The 27,338-nt window shown below is 51.3% G+C and overlaps 1 protein-coding gene across 19 annotated transcripts; it reads left to right on the forward strand.

Annotated features, from left to right (window-relative positions):
* The first annotated feature begins 594 nt into the window (after positions 1 to 594).
* On the forward strand, positions 595 to 27,338 carry LOC117075800 (protein CROC-4-like). Of its 19 annotated transcripts, none has more exons than XM_033198511.1 (8): positions 595 to 884; positions 1,366 to 1,538; positions 4,028 to 4,102; positions 16,013 to 16,112; positions 23,008 to 23,147; positions 23,786 to 23,903; positions 25,437 to 25,792; positions 26,990 to 27,338. In XM_033198511.1, the coding sequence occupies exons 1-6, from the start codon at positions 827 to 829 to the stop codon at positions 23,795 to 23,797; spliced, it is 558 nt and encodes a 185-aa protein (XP_033054402.1). In that variant the 5' UTR covers positions 595 to 826; the 3' UTR covers positions 23,798 to 23,903; positions 25,437 to 25,792; positions 26,990 to 27,338. The 19 variants fall into 19 exon arrangements, 6 of the variants coding, with proteins under 6 accessions (XP_033054402.1, XP_033054403.1, XP_033054401.1 ...); XM_033198512.1 differs by having other exon boundaries at positions 25,702 to 25,792; XR_004434126.1 differs by lacking the exon at positions 23,008 to 23,147.

Here is a 27,338-nt window from a genome sequence, read left to right on the forward strand (position 1 = left end):
TCTTTATTTCTGAGCTAGTGAAGCAGATGTAATCAAGGGGAGAGCAAAATAATCATAATGGGAGGAATGGGGGAGGGGAAGTGGGGCTGGAATGGGGGGACTGGGCCAGGACAGGGCTGAGAATTGGGGGGCAGAGAACAGTGAGTGGGGAGAGTCTGTTGCCTTTTCTCACCCCTCTAAAGTCTCCCTACTTTAAGGTGGGGAAAGAAGGACCCAGTCTATAGACTCTGACCTTAGCCCTCAGAATCCCTCATTCAGAGCTGAGGGATCGCCAGGCCAGAAGGTGGCTGGGAAGGCACCAGGGAGAGAAGAGAGCCTCCCGCCCCCAGTTGAGGGAGGTGGTGAGGAGAGGGGAGACTGAAAGCAGTGGGGGAGGGTGAGAGAGGGGAACCAGCAGAGACTCAAGTGGCCTCCAGGTCTGTGGGACAAAAGTTGGAGGGAGATTTGTATATGAGAGAGGAGGGGAGGGGGCCGTGGGGAAGGGGGGGCTTTGACAATGAACTTGAGACAAACTTCATTAGCATGCAGGCCTGCTGTCTGTCACGTCGAGCTCAGACCGAGTTCCCATGCAGACCAGGAAGAGTGGGAGGGAGAAAAAGGGAGGGGCTGAGGGTGGGGGTTAGAGAGAGAAAAGAGACCTGACCATTGTACCACTCTGGGCCCCAGCTTCCACCAAATATCGGGACCCCAGCCCTGGAAACCAACCCCCAAACTCCTCTCCCTCCTCTAAGAAAAAGATAATTTATCTCCCACTTTGACTCTGTGGTCCCACCCCTTCTCTTCTCTTGTCTAGACTTCCAAGTGCTGGCCTTCATCTCCCTGCAAGATGCGCCCCCCTCCAGCTCCCAGCCTTCATCTTCCGACTGTCACTGTCTCCTTCACAAGTAAGATCTGGATTTGTGATTAGTTAAGCTGACCACGAAAGGAGTTGAGGGGAGGCCTGGGAAGGGGGGCCTGGAACGCCCTGAGCCTTCAAATGGCAAACTGTGTCACCTTGCCATGACTCCTCATCAGCTCCTCACCTTACCCTCCACACACCACTTAATCACTCTCTCAAGTTCCAAAGCGAATTAAAACTCGGAGACTAGGGACCAAGTCTTTCTGTCACACCCTTTCTCTGGCTTCCCTTGGGGATGAGGGTGGCCTGGAGGAACAATAGCTTCCCTTAGCCCCTTCTTCCTGCCTCGGGTTAGAAAAGGCAGTAGGGGAGGTGGCAAGCAGAGTGGAGGTGACAAAGACCCCTGCCCACACAGGCATTGGAAGGAAGAAGGAGGGGTTTCGTCAGAGTGGGCTGTTATTTTGCTGGTGGTGGTGGTGGTAGTGTCTCCAGAGAGGGGCAGCACCCCCTTTTTACTGCCTTTCCAGGGAGAGCAGCAAGAGAAAGAAAGAGAGAGGCAAGCGAAATTCCTGAATGGATAGACAGATGCTACGTCATCGGAGCTGCATCCTCCACTCCACAAGAGGCTAGGAGCTGGGGGGAGAGAGGCAGTCCAGCCGCAGGGGCCACCCGAACAGTCTCTCCTCCTCACAGAAGCCTGGTAAGTGCCCATTCGGGTCCAGGGAGGATCCCAGCCCCCTCAGACATCTAGGCTGGGAGTGGGAAGAGATCCCCTAAAATCAGTCAGGACGCCCTAACCTTCCTACTTTACCTACTGGCTAATGGAGGCTGGTGCAAAATCATCACAGAAAGAAAAGGCTGATAAAAGATTTAGGGGGTCCCCAAAATAGATGAGGTATGTGTATAGAGGTGGAGTTGGCAGCAGGGCTCTCACCTCCAGCCTCCTGGGTACCTATCGCTGAGCCCAAGGCAGTGGCTCTGCCCACCCGCCCCAGAGTGGCTCCTGGTTCCCCTCCTTCCCCCAGCCCATGCTGGCTGGAGACAGCTCACTAAGTTTGTCAATGGGATTGTAGGGGGGCTTTAGGGTCACGGTGCTACTGATCCTATTAATCTGCCCCTCCCTTCTCTCCGCCAGACATGGTCAACATCTTAATGCTTGCACCAGAGGAGAGGCAGGAAGGAAACTGTAGTGGAGATGGGAAGGAAGGGGAAAAATGGTTCTGTATTTGGACTCCTGACCTTGTTTCCTCCATCTGGCTCTTATTCCTTTCTGACCTAGAGACTTCAGCTTTTAGGAGAGGACAAAGTCTGAGGGACTTGGGCATGGGGGGAAAGGAGCCAGATGTCCCCCCATGAAAGAAAGGTGGAGACCGTAATTGGGAACAATCCAAAAACATTTTATAGGATTTAGATTAATTTAATCCCCCCGTCCCCCCCTTTTCTATGGTATGAGCTGGCAGGTGGGAAAGGGGCTGAGTGGAACCTAAAGGCAAGTGAGGTGTCGGAGAAAATGCTTAGGTTCTAGAAGGGGAGAGAACCCTACCCCAACCCTCTTCACACCCATCTAATGGAGGGGTTTTATGTGTGTGTGTGTGTGTGTGTCTGTGTGTGTGTGTGTGTGTCTGTGTGTGTGTTTCCTACGGAAGGCCAGGAGATATAGAAAGAAGGCACTTTTCCTGCCCCTACTCCCCCACCCACACTGTGCTTTCTGGGAGACAAGATTGGGGCCATTGTGGGGTAGTGGAGGCTGGAGCGGAGCAGACTATTCTTGGAACCCCAGAGGCCAGATTGCTGGGAGAGGCTAAGGCTGCCAGCCATCATACGTACACACACATGTTCCATGCCCGCTGGGCTGTGTTCTTCATCACCATGTTCCCCTAGGCATTGTGTATGCTTTGTTGGGGGGTGGCAGGGCAGAGATCAGTGATGAGGGGGATAACTGCCCCAGGGACCCCAGAACTCTCATTGATTAGGGTGGAGGGAGGAGCCATCCTTATGTCTGTTTTCTAGCATGTCAGCAAATTGGTGGGGGGTGGGGGTAGCCCCTTCTTTGGTATGAAGATAATTTCAGACTGAGACATCCCTTTATGAAATGGATGGGCTGGCAGAGCTGAGGCCGGGAGTCAAGTGAGTATTTGTGAGTGTTGGAAGTGGGGAGGGGGCATTTAAAGCACCCCTCCTAGAAATCAGGCTTGGGGGTAAGGCTTGTCCTTGCTCCCCAGCCCCCCTTTTTCCTGCTTTCCTACATTTAGGTAGGTTATCTTCCTGACTTAAAAAAAATTAGTTGTGGAATTGAGTTTGAGATGGAAGAAGTCACCAGCATACCCAACCCCCCCCCACACACACATATACGTGTAAAAACACTCATCACAGTATTTTAGGAGCTAGGTCACCTGCAGTATACATGTCTCTCCCCCAAATCATAATTTAACCTGATAGCCAAATTCTGGAAAGATAAAACTATAAAGTACTGAGACTGGGTTCCCATCCAACACTAATAAAAAATAAATGCGTTGTCTTCACACTTGTGTGTATGAAAAAGAAAGGGAGAAAATGGATCACTACAGGATCCTGAGAGATATACATGGATAGGTGATAGGTAGATAAGTCACGACAGAGATGAGTGGAGAAAGCTAGAGAGGTAACATGATTGAGAATATCATAAATGTGCGTAACATTTTACAGTTTACACTGCATTAGATCTAGACAGACAAAAATATATCTCTAACCCTAGCTCCTTCATTCTCTAAGCATGCTCTCCCATAGACCCCAGGCAGCAGGAATCTGCAAGGAGATAATGTCCACTGGGCAGGAGATTACTTCTTTAGATTTAAGTCTAAGATCTCCACAGGCTGTTTGAACAGGGCCAAACCCCTGGGCCCAAAGGTTTTGGATGGAGATGGGAGAGGTTGTGAGGATAAGGCTGGGTTAGAGTTGCCCAGGCAAGATGGAGCTGACAGGCCCAGGCCGGAGGCCCTACCTGCATGTCTAGGCTTTTCTCATTATCCCCCTGTGCAGCCTCAAGCCTGGCGATTGAAGAGGGGAACATGGACTTTGCAGGTCCTGAAGATGCAGCATTAGGAGAAAAGGAGTGGCTGAGAAAGTGACAGGAAGCCTGGGGGTTGTCAGGGAAAGAAGGCTGGACTTCTTCTCAAAGGACTTTAACCTTTGCATTCTCCTCCTTGACAGGAGCTGGACATCCAAGAAGAAGCAGCCTCATTTGTTTTCTGGTGTCATCGTAGGTGGCCACTTATGGCTTTTGGGGTATTTATTTTCTTATGTATTGTTTCTGATGGTGGAGTGGGTGGGGGAGGAAAAGGAAAACTGGCCCTGTCTCACCTATGTTTTCTCCTGTTCTCTGTACCCCTCTACCCCACTCTCTGTCTCTTCCAGCTTTCAGCCCCTGACTTTGGTCTACTCCGATTGTAGAAAGACCTACATAGTCAATGATAGGCCACCCTGCTTCCAGTTCTGTGACAAAGAGGAAAGGCATTGGGGATACAGGGAACTCTTTCCCCTTCTCCCGTAGGCCCTTGAGGGCAGAGTTGGAGTCCAATTGACCTTGGGGGAGATGATTGGTTGGAGAGGTGAGAAATAAGAGGAGTGTGGGTTATGGTGAATGGGGACCCAAGGAGCTTAAATAACTGTGAGTGGGTATGTATGCCAGGATATACAGCTGCAAGCATTGGGAGGTGGTACTGCTGGGAATATCTGTGGATTTGTTGTTGCATTGGTCTGAGTTGATAAGTTTGAGTATGTGTGCATGTGTGCGCGGCGCGCGTGTATGTGTATGTGTGTGCGTGTGTGTGCGTGCGTGTGTATGTGTACGTGTGTGTATGTGTGTGTGCGCGTGCGTGTGATACACAGCACCCTTGCACACTCACGCTTATGCCCCTTAAGGAGGCCATTTGCCGATGGTTGAGGGTCTTGTAGAAAGGACTCAGTCTGGATGAACCAACCAACCCTCTACCATCTCTGCCACCTTGTTCTCACCCGCCCTGGACACATAAGGTTCTCAGGCAAGTGAGCAATGTGTGGGCTCAAGAATAGAACTGGGAGTAGGCAAGGAAGGCAGTGCTTACACAGGCCCAAGGAATTCTTAAGCTGGCCCCTCAATAGGAGGAAAATACCACTCTCATGGGGAAGAAGTGTGACATCCTTAGGGATGATATCCTCCAGATTATTTCTCCATACCTCCTACCTTTTCTGCCCACATGAATAGATATTTTATATATATATATACATATATATGTATATATATATTTCACACAGTCTCAGTATTTTTTACTGCTAATTCTTGTTTTTGTCACTATCCCACAGACAATGCAGATTTCTATAGCAAAAAAAGTATGATATTGTTCATAATGATGCACTTATAAGACAAATATCTGAATCCACCCTCTCCCAAATGCAGCTTTCATCTGTGTCTTCAAGGCAAATTAACCTGGTAACTGAAACAAAGAAAAAATATATGCTTTTTATTTAATTACCTGACTATTTCAAGAAAGTGCTTGACTGCCAAAATGTATTCTGGAACCTGAATTATAAAGATCTATCCAAGAGCTGCATCCAGAGAGCGTAATTCTGGCCATGTTTTTCTCTACTTGGGCCTCTTCGGGCACACAGACAATAGGTGGGCATCAGGGCTATAAGGGATGGGGGTGGGGATGGGCACTGGCAAAAAATGGGGGCTCTTAGGCTAATCCAGACACTTACAGTCTCACATCAGCACCAGGGCATCAATGTGCTCTCCCCCACAGCCCCCTAGAAATTCCCCGGAAGACTCAGGGTGGGGTCTGCAGTCCACCGCTCTACAGAACACTTCAGCTGACTGCAGTGTGCTGGAATCAGAGGACTCTACTCCAACTGAGACCTTCTCAGGGATACTGAAGCTGGTGGGCCAAGCCCAAAGGGCACCTAATGCACCCATTTTACTCCAGCTGTTATACTGTTATAGGCCTGCTGTATCTAATTAGTAGAAGGGTCTCCTCTGGTCAAAGGAGCTATCAAATAGTCACGAACACACAACACAATAGACATAACTCTCCCCTCCCCCTCCCTCACAGATCCCACAGAACACACAACTTACCAAGACCCTCACTCGCCATCCGTAATGCCCTCAATCTACCTGATGGCAAATGCAGACTTGCAGACACACTCACGGTACACAGATCTCTATTAATTGATCAATTACTAGGCACCCACTATGCTTTAGGCATAGTGTTAGTTACCATGGACAAGAATATGTGTGAAATTGCCCCTTCTCTGGAGAGGCTGTCTCATTTGCCACCATCCAGGTAGTTTCTTTTTTGAAACTGGAACAGTGGTATACAAACCAATCCCAGTTAACATGGTGGTGGGGAGTTTTCTGCTTCCTTCATGGCTGATAGCTCTTTCTCCATGGAAATAAAGACAGATGTCCTACTCACCTTTATCCTTGAGCAGGTGTGGTGGGAGACTGGGTTGTCAACCACACCCAGACAAAACCAAACAAAAAATTACTTCGTCAGCAACCTTGACAGAAGTGGGGATTTTATGTGGGTAGTGCCAGGACAATTTAGACTAATCTCCGTTTTCCTTTGTTGGGGGTCTCTCCTTGTATTTGGACACTCTGTTTAGGCTGAACTACCTATGTAGAACCCAAAGCCTCATTAAGAGGCAGAGGGATCTTGCTCTTTATCAAGCTATTTGGAGAAATTTAGATATATTTTCAGAAGACATCTAAACATACCCATTTCCATCTTGACCTTGGTTTTTTAGGAAGTTCAGCTGAGTCTGAATTTGACCAATAGAGGTGGAGAGGGGGAGCCTCTGATGACAAAACAAAAACAAAAACAAACACAAAAACAAAACAAAAAAACCTTTCTGTTATCTCTCCACTCCAATAAAAATAAAAATACAGCAGTGGCTGAAAGAGAAAGGAGGTTCATGCTGATTCCAGCTGCCTCTTACGGCACTGTTTGGTCAGCCCAGGCCAGGATAAGGGGTTGTACTGATAAGCCTGGGCCCCACAGAGGGCAGAGGACTTGGTTGGAAATTGGTAACAGAGGAGAAAGGGGAGAGTTTTAGCTATAGCAGAACAGCCCACTCTTCCTCAATGGCCCCAGCCTCCCAGGTGCTGGTGAGGAGGGGGTAGATAGGGAGGAAGGTTTGCTTAAGGTGCTTTTAAGGGATCTCGTGGGAGGGCATATGGGGAGATATTTGTAGGGGGAGTTGGTAGTATGTTTGGAGAAGCATAGGCCCTAGCTAGAATTGCTGGAATGTCTAGAGGGTATTGGGGATCCTAGAAATGGGTATGGCGTGGTTTCATGAGAAATCTTTGAGGGGATTTATAGTCACGGAGGGTAATGGCTGGAAAGCCTATAGATTTTCCGGGCTGGATGGGGTATGCATTTAGGGAATACCTTTAGCAGCATACCAGGAGGTAGGTCTATCTGTGAGAATATTTGAGAGGGGTTCTGGGTTTTTTCACAACTCTACTGCAGAGACAGGGACCCCAATGCTGTGCTCCCCGAGTGCTTCATTCTAAGCTGTAAGAGCACCTGGGAGGGGGCAGGAGGAAAGAAAATAGGGAGTGGACACTATCTCTGGCTCTTTTCTTCCCTTGTCATCATTGGCTGGTGTGTTCCCTGTACTGGAGGGTGAAAAAATTGACATTGTGGAAGCATCTAGAAAGCCTTTCCCTTGGGTAAGTGTCTTGAGACCCTGTGGCAACTGACAGAAGGAAAAAGCTATGCCAAGCCCAGCCCTGCGAGCGCCCTGAGACCTGGGAAATTAGATTGTTTTCTTCTGCCCCATATTATCATCCTGGTAGGGAAACACCCGGCTCCCAGGCTTTATCTTATTCCAAACTGCCTCCCACCCAGCAGTCATGTTGCCAACATCAGTGGAAGCGATAATTCAGACATTCTCCAATCTTTGGGGGATGCACCGAATTAAACCCACTGCCCACAAGCTTGCATCTAACCAAGAACAGCCTTCAGGCTTGGCTTTGTCCTGGGCTGTGCAGACAGGCAGATAAAACAATCCGATGGGGACTGATGACAAAACTGGTCATCCCCTCGTGCACGCCCCTGGTGGCCTACTGTTCAGGGACTGCTGGTTATAGGAGCTGGCCCAGGTTAATCTGGCTGACAGGCTCCAGGTATCTGAGTCATAGTTTTTTTTTAGTAAGGCAGTGGAGAGTAGAGTGGGTAGAAGGGTGGCTTGGGACCAGGAATTCGAGCTGCTCCCTGGCAGATCTCAGGTAGGGGCCCACAGCTCGTTCTTCCAGCTCTACTGGGCAACGGGATTTGGATCCTGCCTGCCGCCTAGTATATACCTCTCAAGGTTGAGACCAGGCATTATTCAGCCCTGATTCCCAGCGCAGAGAGGCCGAGCCAGGAATGTCGCGCTGTGCCAGATAAGGAGCCAGGTCGGCAAAATCTCAGAGGGAACCTTGCTGGTGGGCGATCCTCCTCCCATAACCGCAGCTCTCCAGACACACCTGGAGCTGGACCATGGGCTAGAGGTCGGAGTCTCACCATGCTGGGGAAGGGTAAGAAGGAGCTAACAAGGGCCTCCATGGCTGGATGAAAATCTGTGGGTCTTGCCCTGGCTGATGCCAGCTGGAATCCTCACCCCAGCCTCCCCTACCTGGAACTTTGGTGCTGCGAACACATTCAAGAGATATTCCAGTTTCTGCAAGGCAGAAAAGGGGGCTCAGCACCGCTCAACACCCGCATCTCCCTGTAGGAATCCTAAACTTCCAGAATCTTTCCCTCATTGTTTTGGGTTGAAAACCAGGAAGACAGGTTCCTGCCCATTCTAAAAGGTTAGGATCACAGTCTGCTAAGGATCAGAACTCAAGAAGCACAAAGAATATTCTGATGGGAGGAGGCAGGTAGGAGTAGAGTCTGCAGTCATCTGGTTTTTTCTGAGGGGCTTTCACCTGGCCTCTTTTCTATCTTTGTGCCCTGGTGTTGGTGCAGCATACCTAGGGCCAAAATGGAAAATGTAGAACCTACAAAATGAGTGAGGTTGGAGATCAAAACCACAAATGGCAATGGATTGGAGGTGGCAGGCGAGTCTCGGGGTGAGTGAGGCAGCAAGAGGCTGAGAATCAGCACAGAGACGTAGTAGTCCCCCCATCCCCATTCTCTGGGGGGGAAGGGCGCCCCAATTGCGCTCCCCGGCAGGCCGGGGAAGGGGGAGGGGCGGGGCCGGTGGGGAACGAGCCGGTGATGTCAGACGCGGTAGAGCCAATCAGAGGATGGCCTGGGGAGGGAGTGTGAAAGGATGAATGAAAAGTCCGGAGCCGGAGCGCGCCGGGGCCAGAGCCGCGGCAGAGGCAGAGGAGGGAGGGAGGACGTGAGACTCGCTCCACCCTGCTAGCCTAGGCTCGGCGGAGGCTAAGAGCAGGGCGGGCTCCTCTGTCCGGCGTCCGCTGAGCCCCGGCATCTGGGACTCAGGGCCCTGACGCTCCAGGGGCGGGAACTGGCCGGGAGGACCGCACGGCAGAGCACGGATGGGCACCCTGGGCTCGATGTAAGTGGCCTGGCCAGCATGGGGCACGAGGTGGGCGAGCGCCTCGGAATCTGGCGTGCCTGCGCGTCCGCCACGAGGGGCCGGCCGAGCCCCCACCCTCTTCGGGGCTGCGGTTTCCCTTTCCTGATCGCACCCCCTACCCAACCCTAGGGCACCGCTCGCCTCGAACCCCCGGCCATTTTCACAACCCTGGGTGATCTCTGGTCCTCTTTGCACAAAGCCGTTTCTCCGGGGCTCTGCAGGGCCTGGGACTCTGGTCACCTGCCCGGTCGCCCTCTGCTTTCCTCTCCTCCGCCCTTCTCCTGGGTAGTTTCCCGGATATCTTCCCGAGACTCTCCTCGAGAGACTCGCTTGGGAGTCTCTGGGTCGCCCCCACCCTCCCCTCACAGCCTTTCCTCTCTCTTTGGGTCGCCGGGATTTCCCTGCTTCCTGTTAGGGCATCTCCGGGGTTTTTACCTCCTGGGTTTGGCTGCCCATTTCCCCTTTTAGTCGGCCTCTTGGATCCAGCTCTTCCCCCTACACGGGCTCCCCTTCGCTTCCACCGCCCTTCTGAGTTGGCGACGTGGCCGGGCCGGAGCCGCGGCTCCCCATTTCCATCCCGCGCCAGGCTCGGGCTCCGCCGAAGGCAGGGCTCTGGCTGTCGGATGCGCCCTCGATCTTCCAGAGGAGGGCAGTGGAGAACCGGCGAGGCTGGGGAGGCCTCTGCCTGGGTCCCTGCGGTCTTCCCGGGTGGCACGAAAAGCCCGCGCGTCCCTTCCACCTGGTACCAGCGGAACTCTTGCTCCTGGCCCGAGTGAGAGAGCGGGAAATGGGGTACCAGAAGCTCTTTGGGTCTGGGTCGGGGTCAACTCCTGGACTTCGACGCCACTGGTCATTGCGTCCTTTCCACGCCTTTTTTGGTCTCTGTCGTGTCTGTATCCTGATGTCTGAGGTTTTTGTTGTTGTTTTATCTCGGACTTCATTTCACTCTTCACTCTCCCCTCCAACTCCACTCGTGTCCCTTCCCTCCTACTCCCGCTGGCGGGCGACCGGGAAGCTAAGGAGGTGCTGGCGGCGGCGGCCGGGAGGCTGCGTGGAAGAGGCGGCGACAGCAGCCAGGAGGCGGGGTTGGTTGTTATCTTTGGTTATCTAGCTGTATGAGTGGTGTGGAGTCTTCATAAAGCTAGATAACCGAAAGTAAAAATAACCCCATACACTGCGCAGAGGGGCCCGGAGAAAGCGGGTCTCAAGGGCCGGAGGGGGAGGCTTGAGCGAGGGGCTAGAGCCGCGAGGACTGACCAGCACCAGAGGACACAAGAGGAGGAGAGAGACCTCACTGGTTCGGGCGACATTTCACCCCCCAGCACCCCAGTCGGCACAGGTAGGAGTCACAGTCCCATTTCACTTTAGCCAGGTGCCATGTTTTTCCCCCAGCAGAGTTGGAGGGGAGCAAGGAAGCCTCATTGTGGTGCCCTCTGGTGGTCCCCGCTCAGGATGGGGCCTTTTCTGGCAGTCTGGATCACTGATTGGGAAGCTGATCCAAGGGAGAAATCAGTTGAAATCTAGCTGCAGAGTTATTCCGGCTCCTGGCTCAGGCCTCTCCCTCCAGCGGGAGCTGATGAACAGTTTCCCACAGGCTGTCCACAGCTATGGCTGGGTGGGGGAGTTTGGAGGAAGTCACCTGAGAACACTGGTCTTTGCCTAAGTCGGCTCCTTAAAGCCATGTAGGGCTATCCAGTTTGGTTGGAAGATGGGGGTGTCTATGTGAAAATAGGTGGAGATAGAACTGAAGGTGCTGGGGGTGGGAGGGTTGCTCAAAAATGTAAACAGGGTGGCAGAAGAACTTTTTCCCAGTCTGGGTTCTGAGGCAGTGGAGTGTAGAGCAATCTCAGTTCCATTTGGGTTCGCCTTCCTCCTTCCGCCCCAGGACCTGAGGCCAATCTCTTTGAAAGATCCTTATGCTGCTCTGTCATTACTGACCAGAGGGGCTGAGTTGGGGCTTTTTAGGACACCTAACCTTTCCACCCCATCTTCACTCATCTCCAAGAACAAATGGCCTTGAGAAGCTCTGAGGATCTCAAACACAAAGGAATGTGTAGCTTAGTATCTATGCTGCCCAGAGAAAGCAAAGAATTAGAGAGATTAATCAGGGACTTTCCTAAAAGAATCTATTTATCTGGCTTGACCTAAATATTTTAAGTGAAAGAGTGTTTAGGTGCAGTTGAAAGGAGTATAGTCTAGAGTCACTTTGTGGAATAGAAGTCAATGTAGCCAAAGCTAGAAGTATCCCCCTCTGCATTTACTACAGCTCCGCATCCCATACGCCTGCACCTGGCTTTCCAGGACACGGGGCAGGAAGGAGTAATAAGGGGGTGGAAGAACTGGACAAAATGACCTTGACTGACTCCAGTTTCCTATGTAAATTTAACATTTCCTCCCAGGACCTGATTTTATAGCTAGAAGATAATGATTCAATTATATATTATGTGGGAGAAATATCAGAGAATCCAAACTCAAAAAAATTGTGCTTCAGGGAGCCTAGAATACATACGTCTTCTTCCTTTAGCGATTTAGAGGAAGGTGAGATTAGTAGCTTCTTACTTTCTCAGCCATTTGGAATTTGGGTTTTCTGGGGGAGGGGCAGGTGGAGACTGGATTAGGGAGAAAGGGAGCAGGTTGTAGGCGAGGACTAATCATTCCTAACACTACTTCCTGGGCACTAGGCCTGCATCCCTTTCTTTGCTCTTTCAACATTGTGAGATAGTTGTTATTAACCCCATTTTACCAATGAGAAACCACGGACTCAAATGAGTTGCTCATGATGTTACTCAGTGGTTTCCAACCCAGTGCCCCAGTGCTTTTTCTTTCTTTCTTCTTTCTTTTTTTTTTTTTTTTTTTTTTTTGAGATGGAATCTCACTCTGTCACCAGGCTGGAGTGCAGTGATGTGATCTCAGCTCACTGCAACCTCCCCCTCCTGGGTTCAAACAATTCTCCTGCCTCAGCCTCCCCAGTAGCTGTGACTACAGGCACGCACCACCATGCCCAGCTAATTTGTATATATATATTTTTAGTAGAGACAGAGTTTCACCACGTTGGCCAGTATGGTCTTGATCTCTTGATCTGTCCGCCTTGGCCTCCCAAAATGCTGGGTTTACAGGCGTGAGCCACTGTGCCTGGCCTAATCCAACCCAGTGCTTTTTCTACTGAACTTGCCTGTGGGAACAACTGGAGAGAGACTGGGCAGGGAGGGTAAGATGGGATTGAGCTAAGATTGGAGGACATGGGGCACAGGAGGGGGAAGGCGCACCAAGAGAAAAGCCCTGCCTGTGAGCAGGGGCTGGGAGCGGAGCTGGGATGAGAGAAGCAGCACCGAGAAAGACAGGATTCCTTTAAACACAAACAAACAAACAACAACAACAACAAAAACCTTTCATGTAGCTTGTTGGAAATGTGAATTTGGGATCCACTGAGGCTCATTCACATGAGACTTAGAACCTGTATCAGTAACCACGATGGGTTTACATCATTATTGTTGTCTCCTGAGGTAGCGCATTTGAGCTACCTCAGGATATCCAAAGGAGAATAGAGGGAACTGGGGGGCTGAGAACTGATGCCCTACAAAACCAGCACCTCAGTGGAAAGGAGGAATAGAGCCCAGGAGGGATGTGGGGGTGAGGGTTTGTGTCTGCCTTATGTGAGCATATGGTGTGTGCGTGTGGATGTGTGGGTGGGGTTGTCAGGAGAGTGATGGGTGACTGTGTTTGTGAGCTGTGTGTGTCTGCTTTATGAGGGTGAGAAACTGAGTGGTGTGTGACCTGGTGTGAGGTCGGATGTGTGTGCCTCCATGGTAGGTGGGAAGCTCGGTCGTGACATTAGGGACACCTGGAGGAACAGACACTCTTGGATTTGGAAGGAGGTTACCAAATGCAGACTTCACAGTGACACTGCTGAGTTCTCCCCACCCGCTCTGTACCAGATCGCATCTCCTCCAACTGAACCCCACAGGGGAACTGTGGGACGGGAGTGCAGGGAAGCCATGTTAAAAGGGGCTCAGAAAGCCCTAACCAGAGTTACCAGTTAGGAAATTTCCTCTCTTGTATAATCACACCTCTGCCTGTGTCTAAGAATTTTCAGTTCTATTCTTTAGATACTGCTACATCTACTATTTTTACTGGAAACCAAATTCTAAGCTGACTTCATTATTCATTTCTCTCCTCAGCCCCTCATTTTAATACCCTCCTATTGAATTCTAGGTCCAGGAAGCCAAAGGCAATTTTCTCTCAAATATTTGACCCAAGTGTTGCATTATCAGCCACACCCTCACTCTGGGACAAATTCTCCCCCCCACCCAATTCCAGGCGTGGAAAGGGTTTTGTTGATAAGTTCTTACAGTCACAGGAATCATCCTAGTCAGCAAACCATGGGAGAGACAGAAATAGAAACCGCAAATCTGACCAAACCAAGGTTCATGTTTGGGTGTTTTCATTTATCAAGCATACAAATCTCTGAGCCTCAATTCTGATATTTGTATAATGAGAATAAGAAACCCTTAGGATTATTGTGTGCAGAAAATGAAGAATTCTATATAAAAGATCGTATACTGTTATGACACTCATGGCTAAAGGGTAATTCTTAGATTGCAGAGAAGTTAAAGGCTACAGTTTGGAAAAACTGATAGCATATGATTGGTTTCAGAATGTAAAAAGGGAAGCTCTGGGGCGTGTTCCTGACTGAGGATCTCATAACATTTAACTTGAGGAACTTCCTCCTTTTCCAGCTTTGGGAGTCAAGGTGAGACTCCTGGGGACCTAGGTAGGAAGTATCTGAAGACTTGGGAGAGGAGGCACAGCCCTTGGGAAGTCTGATAAAGGGAAGAGGTTGGAGTCCACGTGGCAGAATGGCCATTGTTTTCTTTCTCCTTAATGGATATTAAGACTTATTGGTAAGAGCACTTAGGATGGGTAAACTGACTTACATAGATAAATACAGCATGTGTAAATGATAATTTCAAGTTTATGCCATTAAGCTCCTGGATTCTAAGTAACTAAAAACACAGTTTATTAAATTAAAGGACAAGTTAGGTAATGGCTATAATTAACAAATCCTATAAACCTGCCTATCAGCATGCAGACTTGTGTTCACAATTGAGTGACTTTAAGAAGGGATGTCTTCTCTGCCTTTGCCTCACAAACCAACATCCCCCCAGTCCCCAATGCGATTCCTGAGGTTGATAACCCACCAGAGACACACAGGCCCCTACATCTGAAAGTCCTTCTTGAAGTCTGCATGTTCAAGGTTTGAAAGTTGGAATCTGGTTATTTATTTTTTCACCTTCCTTCAAATCACTGGAGGGAAGGAGCAGACAAAACTATAAAAGAATTCTTGGGGCTTTGAGGAGAATGAGGAGCAGAGTTATGGAAGGAAGGGTGGGTGGGTGCATATTTAGATAGGAGAGATAAGGGGAAAAGGGGAACCCCCTCCTTGCCACCCAGGCTCTCCCAGGGCCGAAGTGACACCCCCTCCTCCTCCTGCCCTAATCCCCCCATTAAGGCAGCTCTGAGTTTGTTATGACAGCGGCTGAAGGCTGCTGAATTGCTGTTTGCTGTGTCTGCTAATTGGGCTGAAGGGTTGGAGTCTGGACACTGAAAGGGACCATTGTTGCTGTTTACCTTCCACAGCCGCCTCCCTGGGGACCTTCTGGGTAAAGGGGAGCAGCAGCACCCCCTTAGGGTCATTGCGCCCATTTCCTGCACAAGGGACTGCAGTGAGGAGACAGTTTGTCTCATTGCCTTAGGGTGGGTTTGAGCTTCTACAGCACAGAGGAGACAAGCCAACACCTGACCCAGTCTCATCTCCAGGCCAGGCCTAGGGGCTATCCAGGAGCTCCCAGGAGAGAGGAGTTACATGCTTGTCTTTCTCCTCCCTATTCATTCCCTTCTTTAGGGATCTTTGCTTTGCCTCTTCCTCCAGCTAATCAGGCTTCACCCCTGCACCTTTTCTGACCTGCTTTCTTCTAGGTCAGTGATTCTCAACTTGGTTATGCACTGAATCACCTGGGGAGCTTTTTTAAAAATGTTGATGTTTGGGCCCAGCCCCAGACCCATGAAATCAGAGTATGAGGAAATGATGCCTAGGCATCATTATTATTTAATGTGCACCTGAGGTTATGAACCACCGAGGCAGGCTCACCTCTCCACCTGGGAAACACACACACACACATATGCATGTACCCACATGCCTGTGTAGGTGGAGCAGACTGTGCACACACAAACACGCCCTGGCCTTTTCCCACCTTTCCTCCCAAACTCCTGATATCTATAATACTATCAGACAGGTTGTATATCTTTTTAATTATTATTTCTAAATTCCTTGTAGGAGCCTTAGAATTTAGAACGGAATTTAGAGGTCTGTACTTTATCTCCCACCTCAATCTGAGCTCTTCCCCAAGGGGAGGGACTATGATTCCACCTCCCTGTGGATGCCCAAATAGGATCTAGAGGAAGAACGCGCTAACTCATCAGAGATTCAATGACTTTTGTGCTCTTCCTTCCTCAAAGTAATATTGACGATTTGGAGGTCTTCAGAGAGGAGAAACTTTCTTCAGGTATCATCTTTCTTTCCCTTTTCTTACTGTTTCCAAATGTTTTTGCTTCTTCTCTTCCCTTTAGCTTCTCACCTGGGGCGGGTGGGTGCTCCAACACCCTCCCACCCTCCTTCCTCCTTGTGGACGACAGAGCCACATCCAGCACCACGGACAGCTCCCGGGCGGTGAGTGAGATGGCTGTGCTGACCCCCTTTGAGAGGGTTAGGAGGGACCCTCCTGTCTGTACAGTCAGCTATCAAAGACTCTAAATTTTTGAATCTGTGGGAGTTGTTTGCAGTCAGCCGTGGAGTCTCAGGGAGAGGCAAAGGCTGAGGGAAGTTGGCATTCTGTCTCTGGGCAATTGGGTTTGTCTTCATGTTTGGAAGTCTGAATGAGAAGGGCTGCTCCAGTAGTAGGAAGAATAAAAGTTATATTTCAAGAATGATTTAATCTAGGTCATATAAGATACGGAGGGCATAGATCTCGTAGAACTGAAATGAGCCTTAGATATCATCATTCCTATATTCCTCATTTCACAGATCCCATGGGAGTAGAAGAGGTATGATCAGGTTGCCCAGCTGGTTAGCAGAAATGCCAAGATCCAGGCTCCTGAATTTCAGCCTGGCCCTTTCTATCTGTCTGAGACCTCCTTTAGGAGTCTCTCTGCCTTGGTTGGGTGGAGCAGGCCTGTTGCTGGTTGGGGGAGTTTGCAGGTTGCCCCTATGCAAAAAAGGACAGGATACATGACTGGGCATGTGAGGTGTTCAAGAAAGCCAGGAAAAGGTGGAACAGACTGCTACCTCTGTCTGAAGTGGTTTGGAGGGAAGGCCTCAGGGACAGGGCATACCTAGCAGTAACTGGCAAGCCCATGGGAGAAAAGGCAAGGGGGCAACCATCTGCCAGGACACAGAGGCCAGTGGATGGCCACAAGTAGTCTCCAGAGGCCAGTGGGAGTCATGCAAACTGGAACGGGGCCTGGGAAAGGCCCTTCTGTGTGCCCAGGCCTGTTCCCCCAACATGGTGAGCCTACAAACAAAGGGACCATTCTCTCTAGGATTTGATGCTGCCATCTCCGGCTGGCAGTGCCAGGTGGTGGGGGCATCAGGGGATGTCAATCAATTATCCCCCCCAACTCCTAGGTCCTCTGGGGCCGGATGTTGGGGAGGTGGGTGTTCAATGCTATGTTGCCATGGCAACCTCCCCCCCACTCCCAAAGTACAAAGAGAGACAGCTTTCACCCCCACCCGCGAAAGAACCTGGGTCTGGCTGGGAATCTTCCCTTGAGAATCCTCCTTTCTGATGCACAAGCCATGGCATGCATAAGCGTCACCCTCTTTTCAGCACTGGAAGCTGAGGGCTCTGCCATGGGCAGGCCACATAGGCAAGGAAGCTGGTGCATGCAGTGTCTCTGGGCAAGGTAATGCAAGGGAGCACCAGCCCCTTATACTTAACCCCCTCTTCCCAAGCTCGCCTGCCCCTCACCTACCACAGCCAAGGACATCCCAGGCCTTCTCAGCTGAAGCGATGGGGCTTTGACCTTCTCTACTCTTTCCCAGAAGTGAGGGACACCGGCTACCTCCAGCAAACCTCGAGGCTGTGGGAACACAGAAGAGGAGGGGGCCACTCCTGCCACCCTCCATCTGCACCCTCCGCCATTACTCATTAGGCATTCTGCCCCCTCCTTCCGCTCGTTAAGCCTGATTTGCATACATTTGCATAATACAGTTCATTTGCATTCCAGGAGGCTCATGGTAGAAGCCAGGAAAAAAGGGGAGGGGGGCTGGAGAAGAGAAAAAAAGGGAGAGATTTTGTTTTCATCAAAGTGTTGGGGGAGGGACTAGGGGGAGGTGGCAGGAAGAGGACAGAAATAAAAACTTACACTACTTTCTTTCTTCCTTTCTGCCCTCCCTCCCTGAGCTGGACTCAAATGCCAAAGAGAGATGCCAAGGGGCCAGCTTTTCTGTCCTTTTTTTGTCTTGCTTCCTCCGTCCGGCCTTGGCTCCCCAGCCTGGCCCCCCACCTTGTTGGGCTGAGGCTTCAAAAAGAAAGAGGCAGGGGTAGGAGGCAAAGCTGTGGGAACGGAAGCAGAGGGTGAGGGAGGCCGCCATCTTAGGTAACTGGCGCCTGTAAGATGGCTGCCTGACCAGGTGTGCACTGAAATCCTGCTCTGGTTGGTGGACATGGAAGAGACTGAGGCCCTAAGAAGGACTTCCTGGGTCACCAGAAATACTGTTGAATCTTCCTGCTAATGGAATTGGGAAGAGAGGATGGAGAAAGAAGGAAGGAGGGAAAGACCAGGAATGGCGGCCCCCAGAAAAGATGTAAGGATGAGCACAGGAGCAGGGGTGGTAGAGAGGCCTCAGCACAGGGCTTAGTTCCCAGAGGACTTAGAGGACTGTGAGTAATAAGAAAAGTACTGCAGGAATCAGAATGGGGAATATCAGCAGGAGGAGTGAGTGGCCAGGCAGTATCATTTGCCAGTTTGAGGGTCTCTCTGGGGCCTGTGAAAGGTGACTGTGTACTTGAGGAAATGCTCCACCTTCTCTCCTCAGCGCAGCACTCTGGTTTCCATCTTTATAACTCTGGTAAAACTGCACCCTCTCAGAGGCCACTCACAGCCTCCTCAACAAAGACCTCTGGCCCTTCCCAAGCCCAGTCCTCCTTGACCTATGGAAATTTTTATGCTATTTTCTCAGTCTTTTCCTTTGGCCTTCGGTTCTTCTGTTATATCCATGATCATCTGTTCTTGGTTCCATTCATTCAGTCCTCCAGATGGACCAGTTCCTTAACTAGAAGTGGTCCCCAGGATCTGCTGGTAGCACTTTGTTTTCTCTTCCTTCTCACTCTTCTCACCACTTTTATCACTTCAGCCATCGCTTGAAGTTATAAATTCTCCCTCCTTTCTTTTTTTCTTTTTTTCTCTCTTCTTTCTTTTTTTTTCTTTTTGAGGCAGAGTCTTGCTCTGTCACCCAGGCTGGAGTGCAATGGTGCAATCTCAGCTCACTGCAACCTCTGCCTCCCAGGTTCAGGCGATTCTTCTGCCTCAGCCTCCTGAGTAGCTGGAATTACAGGCACGTGCCACCACACCAGGCTAATTTTTGTATTGTTAGTAGAGACAGGGTTTCACCATGTTGGCCAGGCTGGTCTTGAACTCCTACCTCAGGTGATCCACCTGCTCTGGCCTCCCAGGGTGCCAGGATTATAGGTGTGAGCCACTGCATCCAGCCTCTCTCCCTCGTTTCTTTAGTCTTGACCTCTTTTTTTTTTTTTTTTTTTGAGATGGAGTCTCACTCTGTCACCTAGGCTGGAGTGCAGTGGTGCAATCTTGGCTCACTGCAACCCTCCCGGGTTCAAGCGATTCTCCTGCCTCAACCTCCTGAGTAGCTGGGACTACAGGCATGTGCCACCATTCCCAGCTAAATTTTTGTATTTTTAGTAGAGACGGGGTTTCACAGTGTTAGCCAGGATCATCTCAATCACTTGACCTTGTGATCCACCCACCTCAGCCTCCCAAAGTGCTGGGATTACAGGGGTGAGCCACCGCGCCCAGCCTAGTCTTGACCTCTTTTAAACTCTGGATTCACACCCCCAACTGCCAACTACCACCTGTGGTCCTGCCATTTGTCTCCCAGTTCAAAGATTAGAACTGTACATGTGCTTGGCCAAGCCTGGATCACATGTCTAGGCTCTAGCTGCAAGGAGGGCCCAGAGAGTACCTGTGTTTTTAGTTTCCGTAGTGGCATAGAAGTGCCACTTCCCATCAAAACCCGGGAGGTGGGCCATTCCCCAGGCAGTTTGGATGCTCCCTCCGCATTGTGCTTCTGCTGCCTTGCCTCTGTCGGTGGCCTCATTAAACTCCTAGGCCCCCAGGTTCAACTCCTGAACATTTTCCTGAACTTGTCCCCACATCCAAATCAGCCACATCAAAGCCCATCACTTCTTCCTGTGTAGCACCTCTCTCATCCATACCCTTCCCTCTGGTACCCCTGCCTCCATGTCAGGGCATTCGTTCAGGAGGCACTGAGGTTCTCCTGTGTGACAGGAGCTATGATCAAGGGGAGCATGGAATACAACGCTGCTCTGAGGAAGTGGCAGTCTACTGGGTGAGACAGACACACGAATGATTAGGAGACAGTCTGGAAAGCATTGTCCTGCAGACCTGCGGGGAGCTCACGAAGGCTTCCTGGAGGATGCCAAGGGATAAGCGATACGAGATAAAACAGGCATTTGGCAGTCTACTGAGTCTGGGGAGGTGAATGGTGGACAGTCCACAGCATTCAAGAAGGCAGAGAGGTAAGGAAGAGCAGGGTATGTTTGGGGACTAGCATGGCCATCGCAGGGAGTCTGCTGGGAAGAGAAGGGAAACAGAGGTAGGAGTTCCTCTGTAAAGCGTCTTATGTGCTATACCAGGGAGGCTGGGGCAGTTAGCTGACAGCCTCAGAGGTGCCAAGTGTAAGGCGTGGCTGGAGAGCAACACATAACCACTCCTAGGAGGGATGGGGACTCCTGCATCTGGTTGTCCACTGAGCCCAGCCAGACACTTAACTGGCTCTCAGCCAGTTCCAAACAAATGAAGGGCATATGAAAGACCTGGAAGCCACTTGAGGAAGGGATGTCTCTACGACCCGCCTTCAGAATCCCTCCTTCACCCTCCACATGGCAGGGCAGCAAGCTTATGGAAGCTTTCTGCGGAGAGATGTGGAGAAGAGGAGGTTGGTGTCCCTCAGCACAGTGAGCACCCTGAGGTCAGGGCAGGGGATGGGCTGCTGGGGTTTGGGGGACAGGGATACTGGCTCTGACTTTGTGGGGCAACAAGCTGGTCTCTGAGCTCTCTTATGAGAAAGAAAGAAAGGAAGGGAGGGAAGGAGAGAGGGTGGGCGCAGTGGCCCAAGCCTGTAATCTCAGCACTTTGGGAGGCCAAGGCATGTGGATCGCCTGAGGTCAGGAGTTCGAGACCAGCCTGGTCAACATGGTGAAACCTTGTCTCTACTGAAAATACAAAAATTAACTGGGCATGGTGGCCCATGCCTGTAATCCCAGCTATGCGGGAGGCTGAGGCAGGAGAATCATTTGAACCTGGGAGGCAGAGGTTGCAGTGAGCTGAAATCGCACCACTGCACTCCAGCCTGGGCAGCAGAGCAAGACTGTCTCAGAAAAAAAAAGGGGTTCAGTGGTCAGGGCTGTGTGGCTCAGGGGGCTGGAGCAAAGCAGCAGAGAAGGAGCTCAGTCCTGGAACCGTCCTGAGGGAGGGAGTTAGGGGTGAGGTAGTAGCCAGGGCCAAGGCTCCGAGGGAATTCTTCCTCAAGAAAGGGGATGAGAGGCTGGAGAGGCAGATGGGAAGATGGTGAGGCTGCTGCTGGCCGCTGGGCGGAATGTAAGTGGGGGTGCCCACCACCGCCCATCCCCCAGTCCCAGCTTATGCACAAAGACTTCTCTGTGAGTGGCCATGGAAGTGGCCTTGTCAGGTGAGGGGGCTTAACTCCTAGGGAGTGGGGTGGAATGGGGCTGGAGGAAGGGAGGGCTGAGAGGTGGCCTCAGGCTTTAACCAGGTCTGGGCAGGAAGGAGAGAGAAGCTGAGACCAGACCGGGGTCTCATGGTGAAGCCGTCCATGGTCTGGTCCAGCTGTCCCCAGGATGGGCTCCTCTCCATCATCCAACCAAGGCCCCGGGGCCCCAGCACCAAGGCGCTGACCTGCCCCTGCCTTCTCCCCATGTCTTCCCGGCTATAACTCCTGATCCTGCCAGGCCTCTCCAGCCTTCTTTCCCCTCCTTATACATGCTGTCTCCTGATGCTCTTGGGACTGACCCTGCTTGAGCGTCCCAGCATGGGGTCTCCCTCCAGCTCCTGCACAGTGATCCCGCTTCTGGGAGGGCTGTGTTGAGAGGGTGGAAAGACAAGATTGACCATAGCTAAAAAGGAGTCCCAAGGCCACCCTCGTCTCCACACCCACTCTTGCCTTCCCTGGAAGAGGCTCCTCTCCTGGCCTGGCCTCAGTGTCACTTACTGCTAATCAGCAATGTGTAGAGACCTTTCTCTCATCCCCCCACCTCCAAGACCTTGTTGGGCACACTGGGTTTTACTGGGGTTTTTTTTTTTTTTTTGGAGATGGAGTCTTGCTCTGCCACCGAGGCTGTAGTGCAGTGGCACGATCTCAGCTCACTGCAACCTCCATCTCCCAGGTTCAAACGATTCTCCTGCCTCAGCCTCCAGAGTAGCTGGGATTACAGGTGCCTGCTACCACACCCGGCTAATTTTTGTAGTTTTAGTAGAGACAGGGTTTCACCATGTTGACTAGGCTGGTCTCGAACTCCCAACCTCAAGTGGTCTGCCCACTTTGACCTCCCAACGTGCTGGGATTACAGGTGTGAGCCACTGTGCCCGGCCTGCACTGGCCCTTCTAGTGAATGTTTGGGTTCAGGGTGCATGAAGCAGCAGAATGCTGGTGGACACCACCTCAGCTTGCAGGCTGCTCTGGGTTTGATAGTCAGTGGGGCTCTGTCGACAGGAAGGACAGCAAAAGAAGGAGCTTTTGGTTTTTGACTCTGAAATTGGACAGGCTGGTCAGGATACAGATTCTGGCTTCCCCCACTTACCAGTTGGGTGACCTTAGGCAAATCCCTTCATGTCTTCGGTTCCTAACTGCCTTCCTTGGTTATCCTGAAGATCAAACAGGATGATGGGAATGAGTGTTTTCTAAGGCTGTGTGCAGATGTTTAGTGTTAAATGCTAAGTGCAGAGGGATACAGTTATGGGGCCATTGAGATAGGTGGGGGCAATCAAGGAAGGCCTCCTGGGTTGTGAGGGCCATGGATCATCGGGTGCAGTCCATCACGGAGGCCTGACTGAGAAATGTGGCTGGGCTCCATGACTGGGGCTTTCATGGTCTGAAGGAGGTGAGCATCTTGCTGAGGCTGTTTCGAGAGGGACCCGTTGTTAACAATTAGGTGGTGAACTCCATGATGGCAGCTTCTTTTATCCACTGGCCAGGTGCGAATGCTGCCCAACATACCAGGAGGAGGGGACAGGTAGGGTGCAGCTCAGCCACATTGCCCCTAATCTGCCCTGCTCCCTCCCTGCAGCCCTCATCTCCTCGTCCTCCAGGCAGCACAAGCCGTTGTGGAATCTCCACCGGGTGTACAGAATGGTGCCTGTGCATCCTGCTGCTCAGGACCTCTCAAGTCCTCGATGTGATGGCTCCTCAGCATCATCAGGAGTGAGTGTAATTCAGACCTATTTAGATCCATCAGCCTATGGGCCAGGGGGACCTTCAGCAGGATAGTCTTTTGTCACCAAGCAGTCATTCCTTGTTATACAAGCAAGAGTCAGGAGGAGGAATGGTTTTGGCATCATCCCCCATAGACAGCAATGGGGCCTTTAGGTCTGGAGGGAAGGACCAGGCTGAGGCTGGCATATGGAGGTTGAGCCCTGGGCACGGGGCATCAGCTTCACCCGGCTGGGGATGCCTTCTGCTGGGTTTGTCCATCTGGCACCAGCTGGCTTCCCAGCACCGCCCCCACAACCAACCAGACTCCTTCTTCTGCTGTTGCCATGACAATTGGCTGCCATATTGTACCTCAGAGCACTAGCTCCTATCTGGATTTTCCTGTGGGGTTCCTAGAGGGTGGGAGATGGGTCTCCAGGGATTTATCCCTTTCTCCTGATATCCATCCAATAAAAATGCATAACAACATGATTTTTTAAAATAGTCTAAGTGGAGGATTACTATGTGTCAGGCTCTGTGCCAGACACTCTCTACATGTTATTTAATGTGGCTAAGAAAGAATTAATGAGATAGAATTCAAGAGGTTCCCATCCAGTTTCCTGCTACTACGACAGACTTTTTCTCTCTCCAACCAGGAAATTCCATGATCTTGCTTATTCGTGTCTTGGGAAGTCCTTCTCCATGTCTAACCAAGATCTGTACGGCTATAGCACCGACTCTTTGGCTCTTGGCTTGGCATGGCTGAGTTGAGAGGTAAGGAAGGAATACCACCTAGCTTTAGTGACTTCATAAAGGTTCCCGGGCCGAGTGTGGTGGCTCAAGCCTGTAATCCCAGCACTTTGGGAGGCTGAGGCGGGCGGATCACGAGGTCAGGAGATCGAGATCATCCTGACTAACACGGTGAAACCCCGTCTCTACTAAAAATACAAAAAATTAGCCGGGCGAGGTGGCGGACGCCTGTAGTCCCAGCTACTCGGAGGCTGAGGCAGAAGAATGGCGTGAACCCGGGAGGCGGAGCTTGGAGTGAGCCGAGATCGCGCCACTGCACTCCAGCCTGGGTGACAAAGCAAGACTCTGTCTCAAAAAAAAAAAAAAAAGGGTTCCTGGACTCCAGCTATTAGAATTGGGAAACTGAGACTTGCCTAGCTTGGTGAGAGGTCTGAGTGTCCCTTAAAGTCTTGGGAATCCCCACCCAAACCTACTGTTTATAGAAGAGGAGTAAATGCCACATAATGCTTTGAAATTCCCCCTCTGTGCCCCCATCAGCACCCCAGAAAGAGTCAGGAGCCGGAGACCATGGAATACCAATAGTCTCCCAGGCCCTCTGGGCTCCCCCTTTGGAAGCCAGTCTCCCAGCTCCTGCCTTGCGGGGAACGTTCCAACAGGGCCTCCGATCCTGGAATAGTGAGAGTTCCCTCCTTCTGGACCCCAACCGGAAGGCAGAGAATGGTCACTTTGACCTCGAGGGGCATCTATAAGGGGCACTAAGCAGAGGCCAGCTTTGCTGAGGGAATCCTGAATGAGGAGCAGGTGGAGAGAAAAAGGAGGCCACTCTCAACTGAGGAAGGGTGGGCTGGGAGGGAGGGGCTGGGGATAATTTATGATATCATTGTTCCCCCACCCCACTTACTTCCCAGCTACTGTACTGTTGCTAGGAGAGCCTGGCTCTGTCTGGGACTGGGAGGGTGTAACAGGCGGGAGGCTGTTCCATCTGCACTCCTCCTTCCCCACGCAGGGGAGGGCACCGCATGGAGCTGCATCCACCACCCCTTCCCAGGCCCTGACAGACACCAGTCTCTTCTGTTGTTCCCCCAAATCTAGCCACTCAAGGGATAGCAGGACTCCCAGGTGGGCTGAGGATCTAGAGCAAGGAATGGGCAAGGGAGTATGGAAGGAGAGACACTGGCAGACTTAGAGGGGCACTCAGGAACAGCTGGCCCACCTCGAGACCTGGGAGCTGGCTGGGGCAGGAAGAGGGCCAGAGGGGGTCAGGGAAACAGTCCTGGCAGAGCCCAGGTTTGGAGAAGACAGAGTCCTTACATTTGAGGGGTTCCTGATGCAATGGGCAAGGCGGACCTCTCATCCCCACTCCTCCACACTGTCAAGATCCAGGTTGGAGAGCTGGCAAAGGTAGGGGAAGGAAGAGCTGGGGCAGGGAGGAGGGAGGTGAGCTGGGAGAGGCTGAGGAGAGTCTAGGAAGAAGAAAGGCCACACTGGTCTAAGTGGAGCTGGGCCATGCCTGGCCATGGCTGAGATCCCCTCCTCTTTCTGAAATTCTCTTCTCAGATCTTAAGGCTCTTGAAGAAGTCAAGGGAGGTGAACTTTGGGGGTTTCCAAAGCTGCTGACTCCCAACCCTGGATGGGACAGGGAAGGAAGGCTGTGCCCACAGCTGTGCCTGACACCTGATTCCTGTGCAGCCCCTACTGGGTTTATTTGCCTTTCCTGGACATAGCTTCTCCACCCCAGAAAGAAAGGAGCTGACCCTGATTTGTGCCCATGTGGTTGTGCAAGCCCCTCCGTAGTCATTATCTCAGCTAATCTTCCCAACAGCCCTGAAAACCAGGTGATACTGTCCCCACTTTATGAAGGAGGAATCAAAGCCTCAGGAAGGCTAAGACACTTTCCCAGAGTCACAGGACTGGTAAGTTGGGCTGGGCTTCAAGTGGGGCTTCGTAGACCCCAAAGCATTTGTCCCCTCCCCCGCTGTGCTGACTTCTGAAACACAAATGGAGGGACTGAGAGAAGAGAGGACCAGATAGACAGGTGGAATTCTTGGCATGTTCTCCAGTGTAGGGGTAAAGTCTGAGAGATGATAAACATCTTGCAGGTTGAAGACAGGATTGGGGAAGAGGCCATGGGAGCTGTGGAAGTGACCAAAAGTCTACTGGGCTGGTCCTCAGCCCAAGTGCAGCCTGCTCCCTGCCTTCCTGAAGCAAGTCCCCTGGGCTCCCTGCCTAATCTCTCCTGTTCTTGGGATCTGAGTTTCCGCCTTAGGCATTTCCCTCATCTCCCCATTGCCTTGGATAGAGCACCTGGAAGAGGTGCCTAGACTCAAGCCACTATCATGGCAGATCCCTTTGTGATGACCCCTTCCCTAGCTCCTCATCTTGGCTGATGGAAGTGAGCTCCTTCCAAGACCACTGGAAGTTTGTCCTCTGCCTCCTCCTAAAGTCTCCATCCAAAGAGTAGTTTTTGGCCGGGCGCGGTGGCTCAAGCCTGTAATCCCAGCACTTTGGGAGGCCGAGACGGGTGGATCACGAGGTCAGGAGATCGAGACCATCCTGGCTAACACGGTGAAACCCCGTCTCTACTAAAAAAAAATACAAAAAATTAGCCGGGCGAGATGGCGGGCGCCTGTAGTCCCAGCTACTCGGGAGGCTGAGGCGAGAGAATGGCGTAAACCCGGGAGGTGGAGCTTGCAGTGAGCTGAGATCCGGCCACTGCACTCCAGCCTGGGCGACAGAGCGAGACTCCGTCTCAACAAAAAAAAAAAAAAAAAAAAAAAGAGTAGTTTTTGGCCGGGCATGGTGGCTCATGCCTGTAATTCCAACACTTTGGGAGGCCGAGACGGGTGGATCACTTGAGGTCAGGAGTTCGAGACCAGCCTGGCCAACATGGCAAAACCCCGTTTCTAATTTAGCCGGGTATGGTGGCGTGCGCCTGTAATCCCAGCTACTCAGAGGGTGAGGTATGAATTGCTTGAACCTGGGAGGCAGAGGCTGCAGTGAGCCAAGATCATGCCATTGCACTCCAGCCTGGGTGACAGAATGAGACTCCATCTCAAAAAAAAAAAAAAAAAAAAAGTATTTTTCTTTACGCTTGACAATTTTCTTTTCAGACCAAAAAGAAGAATGTACTTCATCCAGTTGGACTGGATTCCCTCTGAGAAGCCTTCCCAATTGACTAAAAGATGAGGCTAGGCTCTAGCAAGTTGAAGTGGAGAACCAGCTCCTTCAAGACACTTTCAGCAGAATGGAAGTGGGGAGGACCCAGATTCCAGCCCAGGCAGCCCGTTGTACCTTGAGCCATCTGGGATAAGACTTTGACCCATGACTCCCATATCCACAACCTGTTCATCCTGGCCCTTCCCAGTTTATTCTGTGTCATTTGAACTGGGATTCCCACATCCTCTGAGATGGAAGTCCCATCCCAAGTCTTCAATAAAGACTCTTGAATATTGAATCACA

Source organism: Trachypithecus francoisi, unplaced genomic scaffold, assembly GCF_009764315.1.
Source record: "Trachypithecus francoisi isolate TF-2019V2 unplaced genomic scaffold, Tfra_2.0 Lachesis_group5, whole genome shotgun sequence".
In the NCBI taxonomy this organism is placed as follows: Eukaryota; Metazoa; Chordata; class Mammalia; order Primates; family Cercopithecidae; genus Trachypithecus; species Trachypithecus francoisi.